Source organism: Zootermopsis nevadensis, unplaced genomic scaffold, assembly GCF_977971745.1.
Source record: "Zootermopsis nevadensis isolate Lab colony 2312 unplaced genomic scaffold, Znev_1.0 Znev_ptg000012l, whole genome shotgun sequence".
Classification (NCBI taxonomy): Eukaryota; Metazoa; Arthropoda; class Insecta; order Blattodea; family Termopsidae; genus Zootermopsis; species Zootermopsis nevadensis.
The window spans coordinates 3,266,471-3,290,538 of record NW_028259144.1 but is presented as its reverse complement, the minus strand read 5'-3'; the positions used below and the strand labels follow the sequence as shown (position 1 = coordinate 3,290,538).

The following is a 24,068-nucleotide window of genomic DNA, read 5'->3' as shown; positions in this document are numbered from 1 at the left end:
TTCAACAGAGCCTTCCACTGGTCCTTATCATGAAAAAGACAAATCGTGTTCTTACCTCCAAACCCTATTTCTTTAAGACCGACTTTAATATTATCATCCCATCTACGCCTTTATTCACCTCGTAAGCCATATACGTACTCGTACTCGGATACTGGGAACGACCCGTTCTCCAAGTGGCTTGATCTACAGACATTTTGGTAGGACTCCTTGGATGAGGGATCGGCCCGTCGCAAGGTCTCTACCTGTACACAGGACAGCACAACACAGAAGAACGCGGACAAACATCCATGCTTTGAGTGGGATTCGAACCCACGGTCCCAGCGACCCGGTAAGACATATGCAATATCTTAAATGTTTCGTGGTGGATAGAATCGTTATGAAGGTACTAACCTGGAGGGTCCGTTTATCTTGCTCTGTCCACAGGGCGCGGATGAAGTGCGGATAGCTGTATCCGGTCATCATGGTTCCAGGTAACTGTTTCTCCAGATCACTGTATTGTCTCGCGCAACACGTCAGCCGATCACTTAACACTTACACACTGAACACACGAATTTCTTGAACCCCGAAATTACACATTTTGATTTCCTCCATCCACTTCACGATCTCATTTTACTTTGCACCCAACTTCACAAAGATTTTCTTACTCTCGTAATATTGTAATGATCTTCATATCTCGCCTGCTAATTTTACAGTTATTCACATCTGCTCGCAGATATCACCTTATTTTACAGTCTTATAACACATACATACGACGAATAATTTCACCGGTAATTTTATAAAATCTTTCCACATCCCTGAGATAAAATCCACCAAACACGTAAACGCTACTAAAAATATATAAAACGGTCCTAACTCGAAAAACACTCCCGGCAGTTACATTAAGAAAATCAGACTCCTTGCCCTTTGCACTATAAACACTGATTTGAATGGCCTTCACCTTACTGCAACCAAAGCAATGTTCTCGTGCGCATGAACAATTTTTAAAATCTGCTTATTCGTCACGAAAAGAGGTCTAAAACGTATTGCCCTTGCTAATAATCGCATTGATTTATGCTAGAATATGAACAAAGAATAGGTATTACACTCGCATTCAAAGATACAGCTTAACATTACACGGTCATCACTAGGCTACACAATCAACGAGGTAGCTCAAGATGAATAATGTGCTTACAAGGTCACTTTCAAATGTCCACTGTAACCTTTCACCTTTTCACTTTAACTTTAGCTAATGCCATGACTATGGTATATGGTCTAGTCTGGTATACTGGTAGTATTCCTTGTATAAAAACATCAGTTCCCGATATTTATCAATATACTGTGCATGTTACATCCGACGTTTTCTGAAACGCTGTATCTTGTGCAATAGGAAATGTAGTTTTAAGTACTAAGCAATCATCTAATATTTTTGCAAAGTTCTCTGTGCTCCATTTCTTTCGTTCTCAATGCGGTTTTCCCGTGAACTACTAAGCTATATGACCGATTACAAATACACTGGAACACACGTTAAAGTAGAGAGCATTAACCACTGACATAAAAACGCTATCTTCATCAGAAGTACTCCTTTCATTATTCAGAAGTGAAAGCTATTCCCTTCAACAATAAAAGCAGAAAAAAACAACAAAATACTGCAAGCCGCATTACAAAATTGAAGGAGATTGAAGTATCAGAGGGATGAAATGTCAAAATTCAATTTCAAAATTAAATCACAGTCATACTGGAACGTGCAGCTAATACAAAACCAAGAATCCCACACGTGAAACAAAAGCGATTATCACAAAACCTTACCGAATCAATTAACTTTCACAGATCTTCAAAGGTTTACCTCAGGGCTCAAAAGCACCGTATTCTGAAACTCACATAACAGCGAAATAAAAAAAAACACCTGAAGAATACCGCGATTTTTCAGTCTTCGAAAACGCAGTCGGTCCTTATTTCCAAGAACATGTAGACAGGGGAGCCAATGTCAGTTCTACAACAGCAAGCAGGCTGGTCTACTTTTTGAACTCTCGGTTTGTTCCTGCGCTACGCTAAGAAGGGGAACTTCTTTTGTTTCATGAGGAACTGTTTGCGTTTCCCCTCTCTTCTTGAGGGAGAGCACTTGGGAGTCCCGTGGCGCGTGATCCAGGTTTTGTAGCTCCAGATTCTAAATGCAGATGGAAGGGCGACATTCTGCTGTCATTCAACAATACCTCGCACCTGGAATCAGGAAAAGAGAACAAGAATATATTACAATTCTTTTGAATCAAATATAACCGTCAAATGTCATGGATATATCACACACAGAAATCACAAAGTGAAAAGAATCAGAGACCTTACGTTTGTTACATTTTCTTAAACCTGTCCACATTCTAATTCTTTTAAAAAAGAGACGCTGTCTCCCCACTCCGTTCACCAAATATCCACCCATCTCAACCTCTTATAATATTTGGTGATGGGCACAACTCATTGAACTTCTAATTATGGTGCGATCTGGACACTAAGAATAATACGGGAAACCGGAATGTTTAAATGCCTAATGAAATTAATTATGTACCCGGTTGCATCTGCTATCAAAACCGGGCAGACCGCCTGCCCCCCTCACCGTTTCGTGACCTTGCAGCCCTAGTATTATGACGTAGGTCAAAGGACAAAGTTCAGAGGGCTTCCGTGGGCAGATGCGATACCAGGCAGCTACGACCTGCCCACTCAACATCTCACAATCCACAGAATATTTTCATGAAGCAGCGTCTGGATATTTAAGTTATGACTGCAATAGATCCTTCGAGCGTTTTGCGAAAGTGGTAAAGACGGTCGTAGAAGCTGTCAGCTGCTCTGCGAAGACATTTGATTGAGTTTATAAAACGGAGAAGTTTTACAGGAAGCCTAACATGAAGTGGAAAAGCTTCGTGTGACAATGGGACACAGGAATCTTCTTGCCGGGGGTAAAGAAGCCCGAAGACTGAGACTGACTCACTGGCCGAAATTCAAACCCAGGCCGGTGTTTAATCGAAAATTTGAGGCACTGAAGTATAGTACTTGAAATTAAAAATGGTTACAAATAAGTAATTTAATTAAGAGGAGTTCTGTTTGAGAAGCTAACAGTCACTTAAACAGTCAAGAAACTCATCATCGCCTCTGATGGCATGTGTTTGGTTAGACCTAGTTCATTTTCACGATCGGAAGAAAATCAGCTTACTACATTCAGCTGATACCGTCGGAGGGTCGAGGAACCCAGCTTCTGTGACGGCCAGCGTTCCAAGGTGCAGACCGGGACAGCAAGTGTCCCGGACAGGAATCGAGTCCAGAACGACCAGGGCGAGAAGGTCGATTATAGTCCCCATTCGCGCATGGCGATGCTCCTTACTGACCACATCGTACAGATGTCTTTTTTATTAATTATACTGGGGATACTGGGAACGACCCGTTCTTCAAGTGCCTGAGCACTGCGGGTACCAACTTTTCGTTGGCTTGATCTATAGACATTTTGGTAGGACTCCTTGGACGAGGGATCGGCCCGTCGCAAGGCCTCTATCTGTACACAGGACAGCACGACACAGAAAAACGCCGACAAACATTCATGGCTTGAGTGGGATTCGAACCCACGGTCCCAGTGACAAAGGGGCACAAGACCCACGCCTCAGACCGCGCGGCCACTGTGACCCAATTTAATTATACATGAAATCGAATGTGCTAGCAGAACAAGCTATCGGTCGCCTTGAACAACGAATAAGGCGTATTTCAGGTTCCAGTACATTCCTGAAGCACGCTAACTTCTTGTGCAAAATATCTGTGAAATGGAATCGTCTGAGAGCCGATCATTATGACAGATATGTTGCGTCGTAATACGGAAGGATAATGGGACATGATGATTGATGCAGACAGTAGACAAGAAGGCCTTGATACGTATAAGGGAAAGAATGTGAGCAATATGGAAGATAGAAAAGAAGTTGAGAGAGGAATAAAATAAAGTAGAAAAGAACAAAAGAAAAAGACAAGAAAGAGATGAGCGAGACGAAAAAAATAAAAATAAGGAACGAAGGAATATTTTACGTCAATAAATGGAGAGAAAACAAAAAATAAGGACAAAACGCAAAAAAAGAGAATGAAGTTACAGAAACAAGAGAAAAGATCGGAATTAAAATGAACAGATGAGAAGGAAGAAGGGAAAGAGAACATTAAATAAATACACAAAGAAAGGAAAAAAATTAGAAAGATTCTCTCTTTCTCAGAAGTCTTCAGTGCATGAAAGGGATAAACAGGTGAGTGTCTTTACTCAGCACAGGACAGCACGTGTGGCATCCGTCATTCAGAACGGCGTCGATGAACCAGAGTCGACTAGCAAGCCTCACGTCCGAAACGCCACTATCCTTCCACTCTGTAACAAATATCTGCGATGTACTGTGGTAATAACGACCGATGTTTCAGAAGAGTTAGAGTCGCGGATCTAACACCGTCCGTCCATTCCGTCGTTAATAATAACTGGAAATTAAAAATGACAACAGTGACGTTACCTTCAGTGGCCTGACGTACATACCAACTCTCATGAAATGTGTCAATTGATTAAAAAGTTTTGAGCATTTGGGAGGGGCGGGGCACACATGGAAACAGTACCAGAAAATTATACTCTCTAAAAAAATCATTGTTTTAATAATATTTGTACACTTATTCCGCTCTTGTTCTGATTTTATGCCCTTTAATTACAGTTGTCACAGTAACCAGAGACACTTTGATATTTTCACCGTGACTGAAATATGTTCTTAAAAGAGACAGCTCCCACTTGGATGCATTTATACAGAAATCTAGCAGACGACACGACATAACGTCCTAACACCTTGTTTAATATCACCCAAGCTTTTAGACTATACGTTTCTTGCTAAAAGCGCCATCACAATACAATCATGGTTATCCGCTCCATTATCGACTGCAACGCTTGTGAAGCGTCGCCCGGCCCATGTTACACAAGATCTTTTATTCCACATTCAGTTTCTTATCAGATACACAAGTTGTGTACGTCATTCCGGTAACACCCTGTATTTTGAGCATGGCAGTCGGCAGTACAAAGGTGATGCAACGACCTTGTACTGCCATTGACCTGTTCAGACCGGAACAGCCTATAACATCTGCAGTAATTAAATTGTGGACTGTACAGTTACGTACATGACAAATTTAACACTTATAACAACAACGAATGTAGTAATTTGATCGCCTGCGTATTACAAAACCGACCAAGCTGTAAGCAGCAACACTCTGGAGAGTATTCGTTTCGAATCTCGACTCTGTTACTGTTTATCATTACTTTTATTCTGTTTTTACTCAGTTACTCCAAGCAAATTCTGGGTCAGTACCTTTAAATCGTCCATGACAGTCTATTTTCCAACACCTTATAAACTCGCTTTCACAACCCTGTTTTATAACCCTTTAAATCATTATACGTACCACCTGCTTTAACATTAATAAAATCTGCATTTTCCCCAACACAGCCCAGGACTCTTCAATGTTTTATGGTTTACGTCAGTCGCTCCAGGCAAATGTTATGATAATGACACAAATAATAAGAAACATTTATGAGAAATGCATATACAATTTCTGTACAAAACACCAGTTGAGTGGGATACCTAGCCAGAGATCGAAAGATAATATTAAAACGAATGTTAAATAGGATATGACGATATAAGAATAGGGTGAATCTTAAGATTTTATAAAAAGGCGGGGATTTTTTTGGCTAGCTAAGTGACTGTCAGTTTCTCTATTGCCCTTAGTTTATTGACTACACATGGAAACTGGAACACGTACGATGAAACTTGTGGCTTACATTCTTGTAACACTGGCCTTCGTGATCTTCAAAGTTTCCATGGCCTGTTTTTTTTTTTTTTTTTTTTGGCGGACATGCAATATGCGGGCCATGACCTGGAGGGTCGGTCGCCTCTGTGGTTCACGGTCATCCAGTGTCCAAAATCGTATCCCAGGCACCTGGCTGGGAGACGCTCCACTCTGCATTCTGGTCGCATTTTCTTCCCAACAAAAGCAACTCATTACGAGACAGAGGAAGGCGACCGACGGTCGAGAGGAACTGTACGTTCCCCGTTACATTCACGGGTGCAGCCGTATGAGAGTATCGGATAGGTTCACAGTTGTGAATCTAAAAGAAAATTGTGCTATAGGTGTCAGCACGCAGCATTTACGAAAGGGTTGGTAAGATGCTGTTTGGGTCAGGAAATAATATTCATGTCAACTGTGGTTTTTCTTTAGGCAAATAGATGAGATTTTTAAGTTCTAAGAAAGCGGACAACGATATTGGTCTTCTGGGTATGACCTACTACAAGTCCATCCAACGTCACAACCTAGAAGACTAACAAAGACAAGACAACATGGCCTTCGTGATTTATTTATCGACGTTGCTTTAACTACAAAGGTCGGCGCAGATGTGAGATTTTGTTTTCAGTGCTGTAAAAATTTACTTTGCGATTCTCTTGGTTATGAGGCTGTGTGTACCTGAAGGTGATTACCAACGTTTCCGAGGTACGTCTCTCCTCCAGCTCAACTTCCACGCTGAAGAATGGGTCAAAATCCCCCCGAAACAATAGTAATCACATACGAGACAACATGGTACCATAAACCAGAAAACGCCAGTCAAATATTTGTTTAAATAAATTCTATAATAAATAGTTCTATAGCTAAGAATGCCCAACAACGCGTGTTTTTCTGGCAGAAGAGTTACAGGATGACAGCCTCACTTCATTATTGCAACTATAGAAAAAATTGACATTCTATCTACAATTCTTTGTTTCTCACTACTTTAAAATCGGAAACCCACTTCATCTTTTATTTATTTACAAGCTCGTAAAATCAAGACTCTTCCGTTATGTATTCTTCTTCTCATCTTTGTTTCTGTTTAAATGATTTACAGATGGAATAAAACGAGTCGAGTTTACACCTCGGTTCGTCTTATCCAAACAAGCATAGGCCAAGGCGTTACCAGAGTCGTCTCCAAATTTCAACCACAAGAAACGCCTCTGTAATGATCCAAGTCTCCAACGCGAAACAGAACACAATACTTTCCTGCCTTCACGTGTATCAACAATCAGAATCATCATACTCATGTCAAGTTGAGGTCACGGTTAGGTCTAGGTCATGTCAAGGTCACGACAATATCGCATTAATAGTTTGCCGAATATAGGCCTTTCAAATTTTCAAGGTCATTTCAAGTTAATTTCTTCTCTCGCTTATTTCTGCCGAACTGTAGGTATATTTGTGCCATACTCATGTCAAGTTGAGGTAATTTTAAGGTCTTTCAACGCAAGCACAGGCTACAGGAGATAAAATTTTCAGTGAAAAATAAATTAACAATTGCAGCTGAAAAGTGAAATGTGAGGTACCTTTCCTATAAGACACTGTTGCTCACACAAGGGCTAATGTATTGTAACACACAAAAGTAACACATTATACAAGCACAAATACTCAAAAGTTGTTAAGTCAGAATGAGCAACATGGCTACAGGTATGACGTAAGCAATCACCAAAGAGATTTGCAACGCGCAAAATGCCACATCAACACTGAACCATGCATTTCCAAGAAAGCACTAATGAACCTTGGCCATGTTGAGGCCATTTCTGTTATATTAAGGCTGACAATCGGGTGATGACCTTCCGATATGTGGACTTCGATTACGAAATGCTGCTTTCCGATGGCGGGCTCTTGTGAACACGGCAATGAACTTTTCACTAGCTGATCGACTATTATTTTCTCAGCAAGTACTTTGCTCCATGAATTTAGTAATGTGTCGAATACTAAAAAAAGTATGAAGATTCGCCATTTCTTACTCTTATGCAGTGTCACATCTGTAGTGAAATAAACTTTGCAACATTGGGCCTGTATATACCATATAATAACTAATCACAAAGGTCAATAACGTATGTAAATTAGCAAAGAACGTGTTTGGTAAAATGCTGCACTCCTCTGGAAGACACCGCTCACTCTACAGATCACTTTATAAAGGTTACTTCCTTTCTCACAGTAGAGGTAGCCATACAGAAAACACAAAAGTCTTTGGCGGTTGCCTGATGGCCTTTCCTGTTCTTGTGAACAGCGATTTCTCCGGTTTCCTCTTTACTGTTCTCTCTGGAAGGTCTTTGTCTTATGTTCTCTTCATTTCTGGAGACGTTTACCATTTTGGAAATGTAATATGGGAGACACCTCCATTTCTTTCACTTACCAAGTAGCTGATTCTCTCTTGGAAAGTAATCTTCAAATATTCACAAAAGCCAACACACAACGTTATTTCGCTTTGTGGCAGTGAATACGTCATTACGTCTTTAAGGACGAAGTTGTTAATGTGTTTTCTGTTCCCTGCAGTTCCACTATTTGTTACACAAGTTAGTAGCGTCCAAAGAGGAAAGGAATGTATTATGGTAATTGAAACAACATACTGAGCGGGTTTGCACAGCGGTAACATGATGGAGCGCAATGGAAAACCTGAGGCCACATACATGTCATATGGTGGCCGCGGATGAGCCTAAAATAGTTCTAGACGAGATGACAAATAGAAAAGTATTCTGTCTCTATTCTGACTCACAGAACTACGCAATAAAACACAACTCGTTCCCATTATAAAAAGCACTTGGCCAATATTGTTTAGGGAAATATTCGCTGTTTAAAGTGAGAAACATACAAAATCAAGAGAAATATTCCGTGGGCAAAATACACACTGTTTTGTGGCAAGGCAAGTGGTACATATACTTGCCCCCTACATTGAAATGTTCGACCTCCATTCATTCGTCTATGAGCGTGGTAACTCAGGAGGTGACTTGCTCATGTTAAACTGAAACCGTGGTACGAAGTTGCTGGAACTCACATTATGTGGACTAAACAAACCTCGATAAAGCAATGGCTCTCAAACGAAGTTTTGGTAACAGTCACCATTATCCATACTCCAAACTATCCACTGCAATCAATATTAACGGAAGTTTCTAGGGACATTTGTTCTAGGACTCTTAATGCAGATGATCAAATATATGTACGAAACATAAAACAAATTGAGAAAGTAAAATCCTTCCCAGAGTTGAGGAAATAATATACACTTTACGTGACGGCAAGTGGATGGCGTTATTTACTCAGTAGCAGAGGAGTTAGATGTACTAATGACGGTAGTTTCGTTTCTTTCTTTTTATGATCTTGGACACCTAAAGACCAACGCGTCATTTGTACAAGCTTTGTATCGAGGATGCGGACACCAGAGGCTTGTTCCTCAAAAGGGCCAGTTCTGTTGTTCGTAATTTCGCTTATCTTTCATGTGGCAATTTTCGAAACAGATCACAACTTACAGCTACACTTGGTTCGCTGTGCGGTCACTGTAAGCACAAGACACTTCTCTCCTGGCGGAACGTTACTAATATCTGTACCAAACTGCAGTGCCAGCTCAACACATGATCGTACAATCGGCCACACTCACGAGGAATCGAAGATTTATGATCAAATAGTGAAGGGGCTGCAGCTTCAGACACGGTGGCCAATTGTAATCTCGAGACCTGGACCCATAAAACACGAAACGTCACATCTCAAAGATCATAGTTACGTCTTAATCACGTGTTTTCAGGTCACGCTTAATGATGTGCTTCGGAACCTGGAGGAACAGCTTAATGCTTTGAAGGTACGAAAATCGTGGAACCCGAGGGGTCAGTTCCTGGTCCTGACCACTGAAAAGCACTCCTCAGGCAGACTGCTGGTGCGAAAGGTGTTGGAACTGCTTTGGAGTTTCAAGGTACTTAATGCAGTAGTTGTGGTACCAGAACTTCCTCAAGCACTGGTTCTGTATACTTGGTACCCGTACCAGTCACGTGACGTCTGTACCCATGTGAAGGAGGTCGCACTGGATTCATGGCTTTTCGAGAACGGCGGTCAATTGGTATCGAACACTACTCTGTTTCCTCTAAAGATTCCTTACGATTTGAAAGGATGTAATATTACTATATCTGCACTTCAAGTAGAGCCATACACTTTCCTGTCAAAGGCAGATAATTCTGAGGTCGCATGCAAAGATGGGGTAGAGTGTCGATTATTACAATTCATAATGGACAAGCTGAATATGAGTTTTGAGCTGAAGTCACCAGGTGAAGAAATGTGGGGGGATAAGCTAGAAAACAATTCGTGGTCAGGGATGAAAGGTCACTTGTATAAGAATATATCTGATATCGCATTTGGAGCCTTGCTCTTGGAGGAAGAATTGTGCAATGTATTCGAATGCACTAACAGCTACATTGAAAATTATTCATTCTGGAACCTGCCACGTTCGGAAGAGGTTGCGAAGTGGAAAGGCGTGTTCCGGGTCTTCAAACCAACTACTTGGTTAGCCTTTGGCGCGGTCTGTTTCGCAGTTGTTCTTCTACTGTGGCGAATAGCACGCAATAACAACGCGGTTTCATCACATACATCATCGTATGCAAACTTCTGCAAGTGTTTTCTTAACGTGTGGGCGGTGGTGCTTGGTGTATCGGCGTCAGAAATGCCCCGGACTTCAAGGCTGAGATCGCTGTTTCTGATTTGGCTGTTCTATTGCCTTCATATGGACACCGTCTATCTTTCATACCTGACAACTTTCATGATTCATTCGGGTTATGAACACCAAATTCAAAATGTCGAAGAGCTGGTAGATTCTGATATGGAGTACGGCTACAATAAAGGCTTTGACAAATATTTTAACGATCTGACTGATCCAACAATGGTAAAGATGCTGCGTCATCGGAAACACTGTGATGGTTATGGAGTCGAATGTTTACGAAGAATGACCAAGAATAAAGACTTCGCACTGCTTGCGACGAGCTATTTTATGGAATACCAAATCTCTCGCGACAACGTTCTACAGCCAGGCAAATCTCTATTTTACACTTTCCAAGATGGGTTCCTCAGAAACAGTTTCGTTTTTTACCTGACTAAAAGAAGTCCATTGCTGGAAAGGATCAACACCATCATCAGGCACGCGGCCGAAGGCGGGTTCCTGGACCAATGGTGGAGAGAGATGAAGACTTCTTGGATACTGAGCAGTGCCATGGATATTCAAGAGGAATCCTCCACACTTACTTTGTCACATCTACAATCTGCGTTTGTTATCCTGTTTCTAGGACTCGGATTGTGTCTCGTTGTATTCGTAGTTGAACTGGCCTGTGTCTACGGCTTAAAAAAAAACGCGTAAGCACTGTTTTTTATTTTATCAGTTCAAAGTTTTACGGACAACAGCACAGCAGTTCTGAGCATTTCTTGCATGGTCTTCCGACCCACATAAGCCATCTGCAAACTAAACTGTACGAATTGGTTGTATTTAAGAACTCGCAGATCAAGGTAAGTACAGTCAATAAAGTGACTACGTCCCGTCTGACCAAGGACTGCCGATGGCGAACTTCGGAAACTCTGCCTTGTTGACTGGTGACGTAAACTAAACAGTTGTACAGTACTGTACATGCAGCCTCTCCCCTGCCTTCGCTGCTCCCCTCCAGAGCCAATGTACAATGTAAACATGCACGAGCGACCTCACACGAAATCGACAATTTTTGGTCAGACGGGGTATAGCTAAGTACTGGGCGAGTGAGGGTAGATTCCCAGCAGGAACCGTGGTCTTTTCTTGGACACCACGCCCAAACCAATATTTTGGGCAAGGTACATAGTCACAGATTACTATTATTTTCTTTGTTTTTCGTTCAATGTACAATGTGTAGAAAAGAGTTTCAAATACAAGGCGTAGATTTTACGCCGAATTATAGTTCGTGTTGTGTTTCTTATATGCGACAAGTCGTTTAACAGAATGAAGATCTACACTGAAAGCAAAAGTCACACTCGGCCGAAATTGACAAAAATTAAACATGCCAGCAAACTTTAAGTGTAAACCTCCATAATAATACTCAGTATAGTCGAAATCTGCCTTGTCCGACGGACTTATAATTACTTCATAATTTGGAAAACTTCAAAGAATACAGAAACTTTTTTCATGTAATATTTTCCTTATGAAACAAACGAATAAATATAATTAAGTGTAATGGTTTCTGCACCTAACAATCACATCCAGCCATCGAATACTCCTCACGCGTAACGTTTAGAGCTCCGTTTCAATATTATTATACCATATAAGCCTAGGTAATTTAGCTCAAGGTACCTCCCTCGGCAGAATGAACACGATAAAGAACCTATATATAGTGTCCACTAGGATGTAGATGGTTAATGGCCGTATACACGTGGTCAGACCCTCAACAGTGTACCACCCGAATAGCAAATAGTCTCTGTTGGTACAGCCTAAGTGGTTCACTGTCCAACAGGCTGCCCTCAGATCTTACAAAGCTCCGTGTTAGTAAATAAAACCAGACAAGGCAGACTCTCCCGTGTCCCGTCCACCGGCGCAGCTAGTAGCAAGCCAGGATGACAATTATCAGTGCAATTAGATGCTTATTTTTTCTCATAATATCGTCTGATACAAGAATGTACAGATCATCACAGTCACTAACGAACCCAGAGTATTTGGTTGGAATCTCTGGCGCCGAAACCGACCACTTTTGAGACTTTTCGTGACTTTTGTTACTTCATTTCCTTCTTTGCATTTTACAATTTATCATCCAGAATAATGACGCTTTACGGCCCAATAAAATCTGACACCTTGGTCTAACGAGAAAACGGGTTCGGAGTGACTTTACTTTGACCTCTTGCATCGTTAAACTAATACATTTTTCGTTATTTAAGAAACTGGATGCTCTAATAAAACCTGAGAGTTAATTCAGTCAAAAATTACCTGTTTTTAGAACCAAAAGGTTCATTCCTCATTCACAAAAGTCCGCCACTGGTCTCTACCTTGAGCCAGGTGAATCTAGTCCAAACACTCTTACTTACTTTAAGATACATTTTAATATTATACTTCTATCTTCGCCTAGTTCTCGTAAGCGGTCTCTTCCCTTCCGGGTTTTCAGACTAAAATTATATGGGAGAACATTGACAGTGAAGAAGGTTCTGACAGCATGCACATCCTGACTTGGAATCTTCAGAGGATTTCGTTTACAACGGGACAAAGCCAGAGGAGTGTTATACAGCGAACAGCCATTACTGGAACATCAGGTGGTTCACGAGATCACAGTGACATAACAAGGCTGTGTACAAACAGGTCAACTGCCTACCAGAAGTGAAAGTGTCTGTCCGCGAATACACAATCTAAGAAGCTGGCGTAAAAACCGTACAACAGTCATCAAAACGAAAATGATGGGCAATGATAAAACAGTCATCTTCGATTGCCTCTTAGCGTATTAGACACCGATTTTTAAGTACTTGTGTTATGTAGCGCCGAACGTTGTAAATTATGAAAAGGAATGTTCGTCTGGGCGAACTGAGAAAAACCATCACCCAACCATTGAGCTAAAATTTTATAGATGCACTACCGTTTGAGATGTAGGAATTTTAAATGAACTGCGACGATCAATGTTGTCATCAAATGTTCCCGTACACTGCGGAGTGTTTCCTGAAGTGGGGGTCTGAACCCTCAAAACCACGCCCCTAATGTAGTGGACGATGAAAATGATAGGTGAGATGCCTGGCCAAAGTCGAACACTAGAACGTTGAGACATGAAATAACAGCCTGCATACAAGCAGAAATATTTTCGTCTTTTATTTATATGCCTTCCGACGGTACAACAGAAAATGAAAAGGATTGCAAAGAAAATCGCTGAGAGAAAACTCCGTTTATGCCAAGAAAATACAGGTTGTCCCATAAATATGTATGCACATAACCATTACACACGTCAGCATTTTATATACATCTTTTTTGGGACACCCGGTATATAGGAGATTCAGGACGACGGCTTAAGACCTGAATCACCGAACACATAAAAGTGGGAGATACATCAAAGTCTAAAAGAGCAGAGCCTTTCAAGGAATGAGGACCGTTGAAAACAATAGGATAAAACAGAAACCATCCTCAGGTGGAAGATTTGAGGTCCAGACTGCGGTTGCCAAAGACCACATGGCATCACAACCCAAGAAAAACAACAACGTTAGGAAAACAGGATCACCAGCTAGTTGAGGCGCCCGCTAATCACCAGAACAACATAACAGTTCATCAGTAAAGCAAGGCCAGCCGTGGGTTTAATTCGGTGCTCTCTACTACCGTAAAGGAAATGGTCGTGTGTGTAAAATACGACGAGTTTTAAGGACACACACGTGGAAAGAAAATACGAAAATAAAACTTTCAAATTCTGATTTACACTGTCACAGAAACTAAGAATCAACTTCATGTCACAATATTACTAACTAAACTTACATGGCAGCACAGCCCCTACATGGCGTAAGAGTACAATATTTACAAATTATAAACAATACATTGTCCTCTGCGCTTTCTAAATTACAGTTCTTTATTAGCTGACCTTTTCAATTTTTTACGCATACGGATGACCTTGGATGGCTACAGATTATCGTAAACCAGAAAGTGTTTGTTGTTGTTGATCAGTGAAAGGTCTTGAGACTCCTTCTCCTACGTCATTACAGACACAGAAGTGGAAATGTTGAGAAACACCGACAGTAGGCGACAGGCCAGACGTACGAAGAAGAGGGAAGATGAAGACAGAGAACTGAAGGAAGAGAGATAAAGGAGAACAAAACGAGAAGAGGATGGATGAATTAAAATGAGAATAAAGAACAAGGGAGTAAAGTCGTAACGTAAGAAGAGATGAGGCAGGGAGAGAATGAGAAGAGTGACCCTGACGACGGCGGCAGTAAGCTCCTCTGAATCCAGTCAGGGTCTACAAGACTACACAGCGCTACAACTCAGTTTTTATTATTTATTTATAGTTTATTTAACAACGCTTTTCCAGAAGCTCAGACTATATAGCGTCGAATGAAAAGACGCCCGTCTTCATATACATGATGTAAACCAGTGGTGTTCAACCTGGGGTACGCGTACCCCTGGGGGTACGTAAAAATTAAAAAAATTATGATAAACACTGAATAATCAGTAATGTAATTTATTTTAGATGTAGATTATATACTACGTATAATTTGAATTATACGCATTTGGGGGTACAAAGTTGAAGAGAAATTATATCTGGGGGTACGCGAACAAAAAAGGTTGAATACCGCTGATGTACACACAACATGAAAACTGTAAGACGAATATTCTTGTATGAACGAGGTGACATCGTAGTGATGACAGTTACGTACGAGTATTCCCTGACGTCTGACATATTTTAAATTCTGTATATTGCTGCTAGTTCCTACGAACGTAAGCTGACGTTGTCATTCACATATTTTCCCCTACCGTTTGTCTACAATATGGTGTTGATGGTAACCACTACTCTTAAGTTCCTCTGCACCCCTAAGGGATCCAGTGAGTGGATGTTTATTGGTTCCGGAAGTGACGCTGTCACCTGTCCAGACACTTGCTTCACATGCAAGAGGGGCTTAACTACAACCCCCTGTATGTACTAGTGTAGCATATCCAGAATCTCTAAGAACAGGTCACAAATAGCCTACCTCATACTAATCGTATTAATCTTGTTAACTCCACACCTTCTTACGCCTTTATATTGTTGTAGAGAAAAACAGATGGCCCACTAAACAGTTGAAAGTAGCTTGGGGAGTCCAGATTTCAAAACGAATTCAAAGTTTGATGCTGTAAATTTTGGCCTTTGCTTGTATTACCTACAATCTGATTACATCGGCTAGCGTTGTTGGTTCGATGCATACGCAGTCTTGCTAACTGCGTGGCCAAATCATAAAGGTTTTGAGGCATACAAAGTTGTCTGAGCCCTCTGGGAAACCCCTCTGCTAACATCCCATATACCACACATTACATAGCTCAGGCTTACCGTAATTGCCACGAAATTAAATAATTATTTTCGTAATTTATGTACCTTATAGATTAGATTTATTTAGTACTGAGATCAGTAAAAGAAGTGCCACCTCTGAACAGATGTTAATTATTTGCGATTTTTAAACAAAGCAAATTACACATTTCCATGGAAACAAGCCATTAAAAGGGGCATCTGCGATATACGACGAATAGTTCAAGTAGCCAGATGGTTGACTGCCGTGTTCACAAGAGCGTACAGCTGTCCCCTACCTTACATCTGATCTGCATCCTCAATATCTATTTTCTTAATACAAATTTTAATATTACATTCCCAACTATAACTATGTCCCTTAAGTGATTTCTTTTCAGGTTCGTCGACTACTATTTTGTAAAAATTTATCATCACGCCCAAAAACCGCCAACTTCATCCTCTTGGTGAGAAGCGTAAATTAAGAATAGTGATTATAACAGGACAAAACTTGGATCGATGATGTTCACTTACAGCAAGGAACCTGGGTAGAAATTCCATAACGAAAAAACTACGCTCATACCTTCGTACTGTTGCGACTCTGAGGTACATAAATAAGTCACCCGAAAAAAACGCGGAAGGCGGATCGTTGGCCTTGATATTCGGCGATGAAGATAGGGTGGAAGGTAATCTCGAGTTGCAACCTTCCACCCTGAGGGATCACGGAATTCAAATTACGAGCTACCACCCCTCGGCAAACGAATACTCCATGCCTCAAGACACCAATAATAACCTTTCCGGGTAGCCGAGCATCTTGGAGCCAATGAAATCAGTATCAACCTGAGGCAAGTATTCCAAAGTTTATCCCGCTCGTTCCTTGGACCTTACGTAATTATTAATTGAGCCAATCTCAGGGATCGTTAGTGACACTTCACTTATTTCGTAAATTGGGAATATTCGATGTTAACGCCTTGACAGGGGAAAGGCAGAGGCGATGACAGAAGAAAGTGTTGTTACTTGGAATTAAAACTTAAAATAGCACGAATACAACAAATGTTGCCAAAACTGAAGCACAGATATTAAAAAGTTTTAGGAGCTGTTAAGAGACGTTTCAGATTAGATACAATCAAAATAAACTAAATATTATTTCGACAGACCTAGACACGAGGATATTAAAGCGATTTTTTTAAAAACACGATGTAACAGCCTTCATTACACAGGATCAGGCTATATGCTAATGACGGGCTTCAGTTAATAGGACTATTGACAGTCTAGTTCTGTAAAACACATGAATTCGTTGACCAGCCGAGTAATTATCATGAAAGATTTTGCATCAAGCATTTGCTTGTTTAGCTGTTTATTCTGGTCTGAAATACGAAAAGAATAATGAACCCCATATTAATGCTGTTGTACTTCCATAATGAGACATACGTTATGTGGTAAGTACAAATGTCCATACTGCATTTACACGACAGAAACGTTACGCGTCACGAACCTATTGAGTACGTTCATAAATATTAACTTTTTCCGTTTCTTTATGGTTTATTTAACGATACTGTCCATAGCTCGAACTATATACCGTATAATAAATATTAACGTACTGAATGTACCCTGTCAGTCACTGTACCGTCGTCAAACACCTGTAAATCTGTAAATCTAACACCTGTGACTCAAAGTGTTGTATTTATACAACATATAACAGCGTGTGGCCGAGTCAACACGGTTACCCTTCCTTCTGCGAAGATAACCTCAAAGTCCCCGCCAATAGAACAGACAAGATTCTGAAGATGACGGTCTTTTCGGTCGAAGCAACGTGCTGTCTCGGAGATATTGACCGACGTCTCAGAAGACAGAGAAGTTCATACTCGTAGCTGTGAGAATCTCAAATCTCAGATTGGTTCCTGATCAATGGAGGGCAAAAGAAAAGAAAAGAAAAGAAAAGAAAAGGAAGAGATTAATTAGCTCTAGGAGAATGCAAAATGCATACGAGGAGTGTGGAACCAGCTGGTAGGCCGTGTAGTCTAACTTCTACGAGACTACACGGCGCTACAACACAGAAGACAGCCAGCCATTTTCGGACTCACAGTCGTGAAAACCTCAAATGCTGCTGACTACTAGGGGTTAGAGGAACGCTCAATAGCCCTCATATTTCTTTCACAAGCCATCTACGTCAGGTACAAAGAAATGGTACCCCCCCCCCCCTCCAAACTGTTACTGGAGATAACCGTGCATATACGCTCAGAATTTTACCCGCAATACACAACCTGTACCAGTGGCAGTAGCTCATCTCGTCTCATATCTGATCATTCCTGGACTCCTTTCCTTATACCTGCATAAAGAAAATAACACTAATTTTTCAACTGTCGCATAAAATGTGGTTACGTGACATGCACTGATGCCGATAATGACCGACGATGAAGACACTGAAGCTGATCCACTGTCAAATTAGCGTTTCCGCTTTTGTCCCATCAATTAAAGTCGACCTACAAAACAAGTAAACCCAACGAGACGACGAGGACGGAAGGGGCTGTAATGAAGAAATTGCAACACAGACACCAAAGCTCGAGAGTCCCTGTTTCGAATCCTGGTATCGTGTAAGGTCTTTCGTTTCCTCGCCAAGTCCAGACTGGCTGTTGGGTTTACTCAGCCACCTGTCCAGTGAGCACGCTCTCATTCTGTCTTCGTAACCCACTAAAACTAAGGCGAAAGATTACGTACGGAAACCCCTTCTCGTAAGGTTAATTATACTCCATGCAGCGTAACTTTCCAGGGAAGAGGAAAATTTCGATTACGTTCAAACAGTGGAATAAATAACGAAACGGAGTTACGCCGCTACTGCCCGCAAGCGACAAGTAATACTACAAGTAGACATGCACAATATTATCTGCAGGAAAAATTTCCCCTGGGAGTATTCATTATCATAACCTGTCCTTACAGTGACAACACTCTTCGTCATTATACATGAACAATGGATTGTCTCAAAGGGTCCGAGGTTCACTTTTCGGTGTACATTTTCAATTACTACAATTTGTACTATGAAAGTAAGTTCCTGTATTCCAATTATAAACTGCACTAAACTGAAAAATCCCGGGCACTGCTACACAAACAGATGTTCGTAATTATAAATCATTAGCCATTAATAACTCGCGTGGGGTCACTGAGACTCCTGATTAGTGACATAGCGATACCAGATGGAATTCATATCAACATCTAACTGGGGTTACAATTAACTCTTTGATGTGACAGCGTCATCAGATCGGGAATATAACTACCTCTATCTGGGGCCGAAGTTGTCCCCTGACCCGGGTCACGGTGACCTCGTGAGATATTTTATCCATGAAATTTCCCGATTTTTATAAAACCCCAAGGTTAACTATCACGATCACAGGATCTAGATGCAGCATTCAGAAAATAAATGGTGAATCGACAAATCACAGACTACTGTTTTCAAACAGCACGCAGTACACCTGCACCTTGAATGACTGTACATAGTAACACGGCCTGACAAAATCAAGTGAATGATTACAGACTGTTTACTTGCAGCTACGTTCCTATTTCCGGAGCCGAATACAGACGTGCTCAATGGGGTTACAGGTTACCGGAAATTAAAACTGACCGCTACTAGACACTTTCAATACACGTCCACCCAGTATTCTGATTAATTTCTGTACATCTACAAATCACTGTTACCCGATCGAATGGAGTGGACGGCCTGGGTTAGGTTTCTGGCCCCGGGAAACTAAGACTTTATTACTACCTGCACGTTAGCTCTCTGGCCTCCCATCCCTTCCATAGAGTTAATTAATATAGGCCTACCTTTCTATAACAGTTCTCTACTGGCCTATGGCTGTCGTAGTTTGGTCATTAGCGTCCGTTATAGGGAAGTATCGTAATATTGATTGCCAGGGTGTGGTCTCCACGGTAGTTCGATGTTAATATGAAGTATGCATCGGGGTTTGGGAGTTTTCACATTCCTGTGCCTCCCTTTATTGGAAAAAATGGTTAAAACATACCGGGCCGTTGGACAGTTGGTTTATTAGATCTGGAAGGGCGACTTCAACTACTACTTTAAATTAATTTAGAACATTAAAACACCTTAATATCGAATACAAAGGCCGGAACTTGTATAAAAATTACAAATCACAACTGTGGGACTGAAGTTAGTAGAATGCTGAAGGCCGTGGCAGGTATGAGAAAATTACTTTCGAAAACAAAGCGTGATGCCGGGTAGTCATGGGAACGACTACATGTATCATGGATGTGGCGTCAAATGCTCTATTCGAAATTATCTGGTCATGTAACGTGATTAGTTTAGTGGTACTCTCAAATACAAAGGGCACAAACATTTTAAAAATTTTGTGTAGAAAGGTGGGAAGTAATGCATGTTGCGTTGTATAAAACTTAATTCGTTTCCAAATACAATTAATAAATATTTTTATAATTTTTTCATTGAAATATCAATTTGAACCTAAGGGAATCTACTGCATCTAGAAGCCAAAACACTGGACACCCCTGGCGGTGCTCCAATAGTATGGAAATTGTTTTTTTCGTATATATGGGCTGTGGTCACCAGAGCCGAATAAGAGGACCGAAGATGGCGGAGTTGATGGACCGAAATGATGACGTCAGAATACATTGCTTCAATAAACGCCCCATCATTTAGGTTTCATTCAAATGCCCTCTGGTCCACCACGTCTTTTTTATGTGGACGTTCTATTTATTCCCACGTTTTAAACTCATTGCCTCCTTGCAATCTAGAAATGCGTCCCCGCAGACAAAGCGGCTTTTGAACAGAAGCCCTGCCCCGCTTGCAGTCGAAAATAAAATGGAAAACTCTGACTACACACGGCACCATTCTGAACTAAAACAGTTCATCAGATTCCCAACCCCATGGAAAAGAGTTCTTCCCGAGAAGCTAAAACTCCAATTACATTAGGCGGTGATATTCGCTATTCAACGGCGAATTCTCTGACCCGGAAGCTGGGGGAGTCGAGAGTTACTTCACTTGTCTAATTAGACCAACGCTGGGCTAGTTTACTAGCCTAATAATCTTCTCGAAAATCTTATTCTGTTCCCTTTCCAATAAGCCACAACAACTGCTTCATGTTGGCTTTTATTCTATGCAGGTATTGTTAAAAATATTTTAAAGATTTGTAAAAGTCGAAAGGGAAGGAAGTTGGTAACTTAAAATTTGTATTCAAATACTATCTCCCCCCCACGTTCCATAGAACAGGAGATTTTTCAAAAATATTTTAAAATCTAATATTCCACTTCTTCATCTTGATTGCACTAAAAAAACTGTTTTAATCCCGTGCCAATTTCAATCTCCTACTTAATTACACACAACGAATTCACTACCTCCGAGTAAATTAGCTGGCAAGTATCGATAAAATATGGAATATTTAAACTTCACCAGCTAGCGAGTAGGCGAGCAACGAACAAAATCCATTACCTGGTCAGCCTGACAATAAGTCGCTGATTTTTATGGAACTTAATGGTTCACCAACTATCCACAAAATCCCACGCCAGGTAAATCCAGTCCATATCAAGATCAATTTCATTAGTATAACTTATAGTCGTTTATCTAATTAAAGTGTTGAAGCTGTGTCTAAGATGCGAAGATACCATCCCACATACGTATAGATTCATTATTCAAAACCTTTGTGGGTCCTGTCACATTTCATTCCATTGTACGCAGCCTCAGAAGCCGTGCTGGTTACATACTTCTCGTTACGTCATAGTATTTAATCACTTTCTGGCGATCTCGGTGGAAGTTTAATGTTCATTTCATTTGTCAGAAGCTGCAAAATAAGGAACAGAACAAGAAAATAAAAATAAGAACTGAGCAGGCAGGCGCCGTGTTAGTGCGGCAACTTCTCAGACAACAATGTCGTGCGGTGAGTCTAAACACAATGACTAGGGGCTAATATAAACAACGTAATACTGAATTGAGTTTCGAATCTCTGTTAATGTGTAGGTGCCTTCAAGTAGCCGTTTGGGCTCCAAGTCCGGAAGGAAGGAGAGATGGCGGATGTCTGAAGCAAATACAGGTTTATAAAGATGGTGAACAGACCGAAACATGGCTGAGAAGGTGATACGAAGTCTGGTCGCACTTTAAAAGAGTGAAGGACCTTGTGGGACTGTTCGTCCTTGATACGGATCGACGATGGCATGGCGGTAGGGCCGTACTTTGCTGATTGTACAAGAGACACCAACTCCCAGCCCACGTCATGATATATCGCATTATATGAACCACTTCCTGGCGTGTCTTGAAAAGGAGAATCAACAGCAATTTTAAACTCGAGCAATTTACGTCACGAGGTCATGCGCAGAGAATATACATGGCTTGAACGTGTATGTAAGAGTGGTCTAAAGCACTGCCAATGATAAACACCCACGGGCGCGAATAAACCCCTGGTTCGGAATCGCTGACTTAAAAAAAAAATCAGAAGGAAAAAATGGTTTATTTAAAAGTGGATGTAGACATTCAGTAAATGTTTTTGAATGCTGTTTTAGTTATTAACTTCATAAAGGCATGGTTGCACATGGAGGGCAAGCACACTGCCTTATAAAGCACTGCGTGGGATCCACCATCTGACCTACTGAAGAACTGAACTGACGGACACAGTAGCACAGTACAGGCTGGCTTCGTCCATACGTCGACAGGCTGAGGAACAGTAGTGCCACAGCAGACAAGAACGGCGCGAAGTAAACAAACAATACTACAGTCCACGACTGTAATCTTGAGACTTGCGGGGTGAAGGAGGAAAGATAGCGTCTGCCTTTAACGCTACGGACTTCCTGCATTCCTTGCAAGTCTCAATATTACAGTCGTGGACTGTACTGGCTGGACTGACAGTGATCGAATCCCAGCAAGGGCCTTATCATATTCCTTTCTACGTGTAATAACCCACAAACAATAACAAAGTCTTCCTTACAAGTAAAAGAGGCCGAACGACAAGATTGAGCGGAGTCTAAACTTCACGTCCCGTGTATGAATTCAATTCGTGGCATTAAATACTATATCCTTATATGTACACCCCTAGGCTCATATAAGTCTACTAGAAGAGTATTCAAAGTTTCATTTAAAAAATACAGTAAAATCTGTTTTTTCCCAGAATACAAAAGAACCCAAACGCTTTGCCGCTATAGTCACCTTACTTTACACGAAGGTAAAATCTAATTTTAATTATTTGCCTAGAAAAAATAAGGAAAACTAGGACAACAGACCTGAAACCTTGAGGTTGTTAGTACGAAACAGGAAGCGATGATGGGTTTCGTAAGTTGTTTCCGTGAACTGAAATTTAAATCATGGGCAACCTGGGGGTTGGACTACGCTTCGGTAACAAGTTCCGTGTTAACGTGGCTGCTAAGGTCAGACACCTGCAGCGCCTCCGAAGTCTGCCATTTTCCTCGTAGTTACCACAGCCTCGGCTTCTCATCTTACTTTATTATGTCTGCAGAAGAGCGCGCTGCAATAAACGAGGCCCCACGCCTCCCTCCGTACTCAGAGGGGAGGAGTTCCTTTCAGGGTGGTTGTGGCGAAGGGTGTTAGCTTTACAGAGCCAGTGCAAGGGACACATCCCTTCTCTACATGCTTTTATCTAATTATTATGAGATGATAAAGTTGCGTCATATTGTGATAAATATATATTTGTTTAAATCTTGTCAGTCTAATCACAATAAAATTCCTATTAAATATTAAAATATTATATTTAAATGTTAATTATGATAATATTTTAATATTTAATAGGAATTTTATTGTGATTAGACTGACAAGATTTAAACAAATATAATTATTATACTTTTTCCTTATCAGTATCTGTATCTTATCCATTTTATTCGTCATCACGTTCATTTTCATTCTGATCTCCTTCCAAATCCTTTTCCAGGCGACTCCCTTGAACTCGGTCACCCGCCTTTCCACTCAATTTATCGTCATTTTTCAGTGCCCTTACGGCACGTGAGATGCGGTGTTAGTAACAAGTCGGAAGCACCCAATAAAATTAGAGTTAGTGCACGCTCAAAACAAATTAAACAATTTCACAATATTTGTTTTAATATTATCATCCAAATTATGACCTTTCCTCCTCAAGCTTGCTGACTACAATTTTGGATGCACCACTCTCCTATCTCACGCGCTCTACATATTCCGCCCATCACATTTTTTCTGACTTCACAGTCTGATCATCCTAATAACATTTGGTTGACACTTCGATAACGTAGAAGCAATCAGTCTTTTTACGCGGAGAATTGTAAAAGTATTTTCGGTCGCCTCCTACTAGAAAAGTAAGAGAGACGCTGAAAAACAAA

At 40.9% G+C, this 24,068-nt stretch overlaps 2 protein-coding genes across 4 annotated transcripts in view; one reads left to right on the top strand and one right to left on the bottom strand.

The window, feature by feature from the left end:
* The window catches only part of PDZ-GEF (PDZ domain-containing guanine nucleotide exchange factor), a 192,744-nt gene that overhangs the window by 152,540 nt on the left and 16,136 nt on the right, over nucleotides 1-24,068 (bottom strand). For 2 of the 3 annotated variants that reach the window (XM_022087213.2, XM_087347616.1), the window contains exon 2: nucleotides 391-2,196. In XM_022087213.2, the coding sequence (XP_021942905.1) occupies nucleotides 391-462 (72 nt within the window). In that variant the 5' untranslated portion in view covers nucleotides 463-2,196. Of the gene's footprint in view, nucleotides 1-390; nucleotides 2,197-10,900; nucleotides 11,027-24,068 lie in introns of those variants that run through there. The other variant, XM_022087214.2, reaches the window with a different exon arrangement.
* On the top strand, nucleotides 9,969-11,728 carry LOC110841550 (glutamate receptor ionotropic, kainate glr-3). The gene has a single exon (XM_022087223.2). It carries the CDS (start codon nucleotides 10,046-10,048, stop codon nucleotides 11,162-11,164), a length of 1,119 nt encoding a protein of 372 aa, XP_021942915.2. The 5' UTR covers nucleotides 9,969-10,045; the 3' UTR covers nucleotides 11,165-11,728.